Source organism: Gymnoscopelus microlampas (assembly GCF_963454915.1).
Source record: "Gymnoscopelus microlampas genome assembly, chromosome: 2".
Lineage (NCBI taxonomy): Eukaryota > Metazoa > Chordata > Actinopteri > Myctophiformes > Myctophidae > Gymnoscopelus > Gymnoscopelus microlampas.
The window spans coordinates 25917465-25927464 of NC_139939.1; the positions used below are offsets into that span (position 1 = coordinate 25917465).

Sequence of the window (10000 nt, forward strand, 5' to 3'; positions counted from 1 at the left end):
TGTCATTTTCATACCGTGCTGTAATGTCCGGAATAAATTGGCTCCCTCAAAAATCAAACAAACCATGATATGTTTTGGAATATGTTTACGGTCTGCAGTAACGTCAAGTATACCATGAGTTGTAATCAGTGGGATAAAAGCAGGCCATGTCTTCATAGCCAAATGTGTATTATAGAGACTGAAGAGTGAGTACAGAGAACACGGTTTTACATTTTTCGATGATGTTGTTTCTCTGTACATCTGTTCTACTGTATGGCTCGATTATGTATTACCTACTTCATTAATGAATTGTCTAGGACCCAAAATACGTCACAAGCCTGTAGTTGGTTTGCTCCAACTACAGGCTTGTCCAAGTGACATTTCTCTCATGAAACTAGGCCAGTAGAATAGGCTAAGATAATAAGTTAGGCAAGGGTGCGTACATGCGCGCCTTTGCATGTGTGTGTTGGCGAGGCAGTAATAATGGCAGGGCCGGCCTACTGGGTTTATGTCAGCTGTTAGTGGACATACAGACACATCCAGATACTTGACAGCTGATGCTAGTAATCCCAGTCAAGTGTGGATATAATACGGGAATGGGAGGCTTAATTTACAGCTGTTAAAGGTCAATTTGAACCATACCTCCAGCAGCAATTTTGTATGCTTGTGTGTGTGGGGCTGTGTGCGTGTGCAAATCAATTAAATGTGTGTGTGTTCCCCCTCTAGACATCTGGAGTGAACAGTCATTCCAGACGGACCCTGACCTACCTCCAGGATGGAAGAAGATCACGGACATGGCTGGTATCTATTACTGGCATATCCCTACAGGCACCACCCAGTGGGAGAGGCCCGCCACGCACCCAGCACCCACCGGACCCTCACAGCCAGAGGCCCTCGTCAACAGCAACACAGTTTCCACACCACGCAAACAATCCCTGGGCTCCCTCACACCTTCACCCACACCTGATCACGAGGTAAACAACACATTGTTATTGTTCTACAGAAGCTTTCCATGTCCTGCTTCATAAGGTGATCATCTGATCCTGCCAGTATCCATAGAGTGACAGATATAAATGCCCACATAGCTGTATGATCTCCATAATCACTTATAGAAGTGATCATGGTCAAGTAAGGTTGGGTACGTCCGTACTACTGTACCTACAGTATTCATATAAGATCAATCAACGCCAAATTTTGGTATCTTGAGAGCGGGTATAAAAAAACAACAACCTCTGAATGGCTCGCAGTGATGCATCACTCACTTACCTCGAAAGTTTGCCCCGAAACAAACATGAGCATTAATGTTCCTTGGTATTCGATACAACAACACAGTCAGGGCAGTGGCTAGACGGTTTGACACTTAACTCTCGTTTGGGCCCTGGAGCAAAGCTATATTCTTCCATTAGTAGATCATCAACTGTGGCACGATCCCATAAAATATCATCTGTCCTGGGGCGCCCGCTGGCCTAGCGGTCCAGGCGCATACCACATTAGCTGGTAATCCAGCTTGCAGCGTGTTGCGGGTTCGACTCCCGATCCTAACAACCTTTGCTGCGTGTCACCCCCCCCCCCCCCCGTCTCTCTCCCCATTTCCTGTAAGCCTACTTTCTAGGGGTGTAACGATATGTTTTAACAACGATTAGATACGTGTCACAATACTTGGTTGTCGATATGATACATGAACGATACAGGTTAATTTAGAACGATACGATACGTTTCGATTCTGTGATTTAGTCGATACGATACATGAACGATACAGGACAGGTTAATTTAGAACGATACGATTTGATTCAACGATTTAAAATTGATATAGTAACTATTTATTTACCCAAAAATTCTGTGTGACAAATAAATACCTGGATACTGGATATAAACCCCTCTTTTCTTTTTTTCTTCTTAAAAGTACTTAGTATTGATATAATTGATTATTTGCATTGCAGAACGATTCGATACGATTATTTGCATTGCAAAACGATTCGATACGATACAAAGTCAAACGATACGATATTTAGCTGTTTGCATATCGATATAGTAGATCGATATGCAGTTACTATATCGTTACACCTCTACTACTTTCCTATCAATAAAGGCAGAAAAAGACCCAAAAAGAATATCATCAGTCCTCACAAATCGCATTGGAACAAAGCAACAACCACTGCCTACCCTGTTAAGAATATAAACTACTGCAAAACTATATGTAGATCAGTCAACGGCAATACATTTATCTGATTAGTTTATGTTTTTGAGGTGTAAGTCTTTTGCCAGTACATTTTAAAAGCCATTTGGCCTCGACATCAACGTCGACAAGCGACGAGCTGGTAAGCCATGGTGGATGGAATATGGAATTATCACCTGTTTCAATGCTCTGAGGTGGTTAGTGCTAGATTCTATGGGCTGGAGGGAGATGGGAGCTCTCACTGAAATGTTTCACTCTCAGCTGAATAAAGAATGGCTTTACATGCAGGACTTCTTACATCACTTGAAAACAAAATGCGCATGTCATCACAGAGAGGCCTTCAGACTCATGTGGTGCTGTCGAGCAAGCCGCAAGCCGAGCAGGGCCAATGGCCTTGCATGCCGTCCAAGTGTGCCAAACAATTGAACAATTGTTGTGGAATATTGATTTGGCCAACATTCCTGACTCTACTAGGGAATTTTAATATTCAGCAGAAAATGTTTTAATCTTTGAATATATATATTTTTTTAAAGCAAACATTTGTAACTCAAATCTTTGCTTCTGGGGGTCCCTTGAACAAAATATTTTAATATTTGCTTTAAAAAATATATATTGCACAAATTTTTAAGATTTTTCAAAAATAGCAGATCTACAGATCTCACAGCGAGGCACTCGGTGCCGTGCTATGACCTTGTATATCTGCTATTTTTGAATAGCCAAAAGAAATCTAAGATGACAGAGATGTGTTCCCGGTTTGAATGGGTACATCACGGAAAAACTCAAAAAGTTCAAATATGGATAACAACGATATCTATGTTACAGATGGCAATAACTCATAATTGTGTGTGTGTGTGTGTGTGTGCAGTCATCCCAGGCCGAGGCCGAGGCTGAGGCTGAGGCTGAGGTTTTCTTTGGCGCTTCAACCCGTTCAGGCAGCACTACCTCTGACAGTTCAGTGGAGCCTCTCTCAGCTCATGAGCCCATTCTCCCTACATGTGGAGGATTCGTCAACAGCTGCTACTTTGTAAGCCACAATGTTTCTGTATTACAATTCTATTACTGTGATATGATGACATGAAAAAGATCAACGAATAGTGGCGCACATCCAACCTCTTTGAACACATGGTGCTCACCCTGAAGTGAACTGAGATAAAAGAATACAAAGTTAAGCCCCGACACTCTTGTTGCTCCCTTAGTCAGTTATTTGTATTTTTCAATAATATGAGTGACGTTTCTAGACCATGCTCTTCTCCAGACACTGGAGTCTGAAGGAGAGCATGAGCTCAAAACGTCACTCATATTATTGAAAACTAAAAATAACTGACTAAGGGAGCAACAAGAGTGTGCGGCTCAACATTTTATTCTATGATGACATGATAAGCCTTGTTTGATACTGTAGGTTCTACACAGTTTCAGGCTGTAAACAGTGTAATGTGCGTGTGTGCGTACGTGTACGTGCGTGTGAGCCAATTTCATTCCAATTAATATGATTGATGATTAATTTAGCTGTGCTCTAAATAAAATAATTGGATCCTGTTTACTCCACAAGATAAAGACTGTTTCTGATTTGCACAAACAAAGCAACAGTTGTGTCAGAATATAATACTCCTACAGAATATGCATGGGAGAAGGCGAGCCCAGGATTAACCTGACCACAACTACCACATCAAAACATAACTGTAACAGGGGCGTATGAGGAGCTTGCTGTTCCAACATATGGCCCTACCCAACCATGATAATGATAGTATAGTAAAAATGTGGATTATTTATTTGATAGCCTTTATATTAAACTAACGGTATAATTAATGCTATAGCCTAAATATTCTATTCTATCCAAAATGCACAGAGTTTATAAATGAATGTTTTCTACATTTAAAGTAGCTCCTCGCTCATAGTCGAGGCCGAAAGAATGTTCAGCCTGCTCACTGCCGTTACACGATGTAAATCATTTAATAAAGAATTAGAATTTGCAACAGAAAATAATCAGTAAATACTTGCATGATCACGTGTAAAGCATTGCTCTGCAACATACATTGTTTATATAGTTGTTTATCTGTCCATACTTGTCCATACTTACTCCATGCTCGATTTAGAGGATTAACATCGATGCGGAAAGGGAGAAATAGAGGGGAAGAGTTGTGAGAAAGAGAGTAGGAGGACAGTCAATACCCGTATTGTTCAGAGAGATAGGAAGCACTGACGCAAGTCAATCAGCTAATCAGTCAGTCAAGCAGAATGATGGAGAGAAACAGAGAGATGAAAGGAGATTGATAGAGAGCGGGACGGTGGAGATAAAACATTGATCCGGAGAGAATGGGTTGACATTGACAGATAGACCGCAGAGTCAGACACACCACAGTGAGGGGAGAAACTGACCTACTAGCTGCACGGAGAGTCTGAGACGGTCGGGTACAGTTCTAGTCATTACAGACAAAATGGCAGACACTGTCACCAGAGCCATGAATGAGCTTAAGGTACACTGGTACACTCAGAGGACATTGGTTAAGGTTAAGAATGGGTTTGGTTTAATTAATTCATTTGAGTTAAGGTTTTGCCACTGCTAGTGGGTTAGATTGTTTAGGCATGCGTTTGGTGTGGTTTGACTAACTAATTAGCTTGTAGTTAAGGTTAGGCAATGCTAGTTGGTAATCATTTAAACTGCAACCAAATCCATGCCTAAATATTAATTAATTCTAGTTAAGGTGAGGCAGTGTTCATAGGGTATGTGTAGGCAGAGGTTTGGTGTGATTAAGGTTAGGGTATGGATCTGGGGAGGATGTTCACCATGAAGACATAGAAACTAAGTTAGTGGTGACTTGTAAACATTTGTTGAAACTTTTGTCATTGATTACAGAAAAAAACTATTGAGCCTTATTGATTTATTTTGGAATTTTCGACAGTAGAGAGACAGGAAAAGAAGGAGAGAGAGAGGATCACATGCAGCAAACGGTCAGAATCGAAGGACTCTACAGGACTTTACAGCTACAGTATGCATGCACTCATACCAGGTGAAGCACAACACCGATCCTTACTTTATCTTCTCTCTCTGTCCATCTCTAGCCCCGCTCCTCCTCTCTGCTAGGCAATCCTGACCAAGAGTACCGTTCTCAGCACCAAGATGAAGACAAGGTAACACAGTGTTTTTCCAGTGTCTGCAATCCCCCTTCCTCACTCAAATCTCCTCCAGTACTCCTTTACCCTTATATGTCTTCTGTCACTGCATTTACACTTACCGTTTGTGTGGGTGTGTGTGGTATGGACATGTATTCCTGCATATTTGCAATTGCATATGTGTCTAGTGTAGCATATGTATGTGTGTGTGCATCTGTATGTATGTGAGTGTTCTCTGGTTATATACATAATGCTATTCCTCTGATACTAATCCAGAATCAGTATATGATTCTCAGTGGTCTGGCTGACATTCAATAAGAGCAAACTGCAGTATAGAAAACATTTTTATATTTTTAAACTCATCTAGACTGTAAGATATTGTCTTCGGTTGAGCAATGTTTTCACTGGACTGCTTCTTATTGAAACAGGCAACAGTAGGGAGTAAGCGAATTGGCTAACAGCCTTGTCCTTCCTCCCTCTCTCTCCCTCTCTCTCTCTCTCTCTCTCCCTCCCTCCCTCCCTCCCTCCCTCCCATTGCACCTTGACTCCCAAATCATGACCCCTCACTTTGTGTGTGTGTGCGTGCGTGTGCGTGTGTGTGCGTGCGTGCGTGCGTGTGTGTGTGCGTGCGTGCGTGTGTGTGTGTGTGTTTGTACTTGTACTTGTGTTTGTGTTTGTTTGTGTGTGTGTGTGTGTTATTGCGTACATGTGCGTCCGTCCGTGTGTGTTTGTTTCAATGATGTGTTAAGAAACAGGTGTGGAGTGATTTTGGCGGAAAGATTGATAGTGAGGTTTGGAAGGCAAGTATAACCTGCCTAATGTCAATCTTGTGTCCATGATGTAACTTTAGCCACTCTGTTTGTGTGCATTTGGGTTATAAAATCACTGCCTGGGCAAAAGCATGTGTGGCTGATGATGCTTTCACATTGCGAATGTAACTACAACTACAACATCTAGTCACTGGTAATGACTGTATTTAACTGCAGCAAGAGATTTATTTGGTCAAACATGTCCATCATTCCTCAGTGCTGGCATGGATACTTTTAGTTCTATCTCTCAGTGTGCGTGCGTACGAGTGCTTGTGGCTCTCGATGTTTCTAAAAATGTTTCTCTCTCCTTGATGTAGCATGCCCCATCCCATGTAACCCACCAACATATTTGCTCTATTCAGCAAAGACACTAGCCTGCATTTGGACGCATGCTACTAGCATAATATTTGGTTTCTGCTGTATTTTGGGGGAGTATTCTGTCTGGCTTGGTGTCATTTCAAGCTGAGGCATTTGCCAGGTGTTTTGCTGTGTGGGATTTGCTGAGGATAGTTGATGCTCTCTGATGATGTCATCTGTGTGTGACAGGACCTGCAGGCAGCCACAGTGAACCCTGATCCTAGCCTGAAGGAGTTTGAAGGAGCCACACTTCGCTATGCGTCGCTCAAGCTACGGTGAGACATATACACATACAGTACGTGTTGTATTGAAGTACCACTGTCCTTTGTTGCTTTACTTTTCCCCTGTTATTCAAATAATCATTTCTGTTTTCTATCCTTCCATAAGCTTCTTTATATCCTTACACACATACATACATACATACATACAGTATGTATAGTGTCCAGCTGCATCAGGGCTACCACATTATCAGCTTGTCCGGCGTTGCTGGGGTTATTGTACTGACAATGCGTCACAAGTGTGTTCAAGTTTTGGTGCCCAGCATTACCCCTCCCTCTCTCTTCCTTCTTCTCCCAACGCAGATTTGCGCATCCATATTTGGGCACATCTGTGCACCCGCGGTTATTGCGTTGACAACACATTGCGAATGCCCAGTCCATATATGGGTATGTCTATGCGCCTGCCACAGACGCAATTTGAACTTAATATTAATTCATTCATTCAGTATTGTGACATCAGGCATGTCAATATTTGGGCATAATCCAGGCACTGAGTGTGACGTAACCGTCACCTAACGACCTAATGTCAAGGATCTCCAAATATGGGCATAAACCACACACACACACACACACACACACACACACACACACACACACACACACACACACACACACACACACACACACACACACACACACACACACACACACACACACACAGGTATTGGGGGAGGGAGAGAGGGGGAGAGACTGAGGGAGTGAGAGAGCCTATTTCACCCATGCAATAACCCGGCCAATGCTGGGCACTGAAACCTGAACATGCTGATCAACGCGTTGTGAAGCGATGCGTTGTCAGCGCAATAACCCCGGTAAGCGCTTTAGCAGTTTTCTATGTATGTGTAATCTGTGTATATACACACATAGATGTGATAGATAGATAGATAGATAGATAGATAGATAGATAGATAGATAGATAGATAGATAGATAATCAGTATAAGACATGAATAAGATCAGACAGCAGGAAGTGAACCCATAAAATCAGGAAGTGTGTGAATGTTTTCTCAGTGTAGCAGTTGCCTCTAGTCTTTGTCTTTAAACACACACTGATGACAGGATGCTAGGGTAGTTAACACAAGCAGTAATTAGACTTCACTACACTCTTCCGCCAACTGTACCCTGTAGGCTCAAATCTGTTCACCCTCCCCCACCAGAAACCCCCCACCGATGGAAGAAGACGAGTCCAGCAATGCCAACAGTGATTCAGAAACCAAGGTAAGTTGAATTCAGCGCAGGCCTGTCCATGGCCATGATGTGAGCCACAGTTACTGTTGAAATCTTCACACATCGCACTTCTAAAGTGCGATGCTGCATCAGCACTTATGATGTTTACTGCTCTGAGAGTGAAGGCAGAGTAAGTGGCTCTGGACGTACCCTTTGAAACAGGATCCTGTTATTTCTTTCCCCAAAGCTCATGCTTTTTCTTCCAGAATGCTCAGTTCTCCAGAGTTGTTCTTATCTATTCTCTAAACCTGCTGTCACACATTGTGAAGTATAATTATCATTCCTACCACAGTCCTCTACCCCCCCGTCACATTTTTTGTCTGTTTATGTCCTCTGCTTGTTTGTGTACTGCTGGTTCTTTTGTTGACCATTGTGGGAGACTTTTCTGGAAGACATGCGACGATGCCCCCGTGTGGCCAGACTGAGAACTGCGGTTTCATGGCATATATTATTTTGTGCATTGCTGTAAAGTGGGAATTTTAACCTGAGATTCAGATGAGAAGTTTTATGTTTTAGCAAAAGACCTATGTTAATTTACAACTTGTATGTTAATTTGCAACATGATAATCATGTCACATTGAGACCCACTAGTAGCAAGGAAGGTTCTTGTCTCCAGCAGATAGCCTATCGCTGTGAGGTTTACAGTTTATGTAAATTAAGGACTCAAGAAATCAACAATCTAGCAGCTGGTACGCATTCTGTGTCTGTCATTCTGTTCAGTGAAAAACCACACCAGATGGTGGTGAGGTTAAACTTCATTCCACACTGTGTGTATCATTTGCGCAGCATTCGCATGGATGGTTGAATAGATGAAATTTAGACTAGTCTAAATCCAACAAACGTCATGAAGATAGCATGCCATCTTGGTGGCTTCATTTCTTTTTCTGGGTGTGTTTTCCTGGCAGAGTTATACTGTACTATCCTTAGCAACCGTGACACTGACAGTTACCAGACACAAATACAGATCTTCTACCAGAGCACACACGCACGCACGCACGCACGTGCCTAAGCCAAACACACAGCCACTGGTATCAAGCCAGGAACCATGTAAAATTCTGATCCAAGTTCAAAGAGTGGTGTAAACAAGTTTCTCCACTGATGTAATACAATTCTACAATCTACAATTTAGTAGTACTGCACACTTCAGCCAGTTGTCACTCACCTGAAGAGAGCATTCATTTGGATTCATGTAAATTATATAGCAGTTAGCTCTGACCTTGCATCTCTATAAAAGTATCACTCTGCTCAATTTACCTTTTATTATACTTGTAAACTAGCAATACACACCAGTTGTAAGAAATTGAGTCAGTTTGCTCCTGATGTGACAACATAGTAAAATCTGTTTCTCCTTAAGTGCGTCGGCAGTGTGATGCAACTCAATTTTGAAATCGTGTTGCATCACGCACACAAGGAGAACCTTAACTGATTCTCTGCTCTATCATCTCAAACATGCACACTACAAGATTTTTAAATAATTGCGCATCACACAGTACACTACTGGATATTAACCCATTAAGACCTGAGGGGATTCTTAAAAATGTTTTCTAAATCCTAACAGTTTTTTGAAAAAAAAAAATGTTTACAAGCTCATAGCACGGCACCGAGTCCCGCGCTATGAGCTTGTAGATCTGCTAGTTTTGAATAGCCAAAGAAATCTAAAGTGACACAGATGCGTTCCAGGTCTTAATTAAGATTATTGTGCCTGCCCGGCAGAACAATGAACCACCACTCAAAAGTCGGACGCGCCTAGATTCCGCTGGGTGTGGTAGCGTCACGTTCTAGTATCGTGATCGCGGGCACTCATGATCAGTGGTTCTCAACCTGTGGGTCGGGACCTCCCTGGGGGTCCCCACATGATTTGTGGGGGCCGGGGGGTGTCCCCAGATAACATTTTAAGGACTTTTAAGACCTTTTTAGTACGGTATCTATAAAAAGAAGTAAAGAAAGGAAAAAAGACCATTACTGCATCAAAAGTAATCAACAAACTATACTATAAAAACTGGTCAAACTTTGGCCAAATTGTCAAATAATATAAGAAGGAGGCAAACATTGTGAACCAGCCACGCTT

The 10000-nt window shown here is 42.2% G+C and overlaps 1 protein-coding gene across 5 annotated transcripts in view; it reads left to right on the top strand.

Annotated features, from left to right (window-relative positions):
- The window catches only part of apbb2b (amyloid beta (A4) precursor protein-binding, family B, member 2b), a 67697-nt gene that overhangs the window by 32596 nt on the left and 25101 nt on the right, over positions 1–10000 (top strand). For 3 of the 5 annotated variants that reach the window (XM_084045695.1, XM_084045697.1, XM_084045696.1), the window contains exons 6-11: positions 706–953; positions 3021–3179; positions 5216–5284; positions 6016–6066; positions 6622–6707; positions 7863–7923. In XM_084045695.1, coding sequence (XP_083901821.1) covers positions 706–953; positions 3021–3179; positions 5216–5284; positions 6016–6066; positions 6622–6707; positions 7863–7923 — 674 coding nt within the window. The remainder of the gene's footprint in view (positions 1–705; positions 954–3020; positions 3180–5215; positions 5285–6015; positions 6067–6621; positions 6708–7862; positions 7924–10000) is intronic. The other 2 variants (XM_084045698.1, XM_084045699.1) reach the window with 2 other exon arrangements.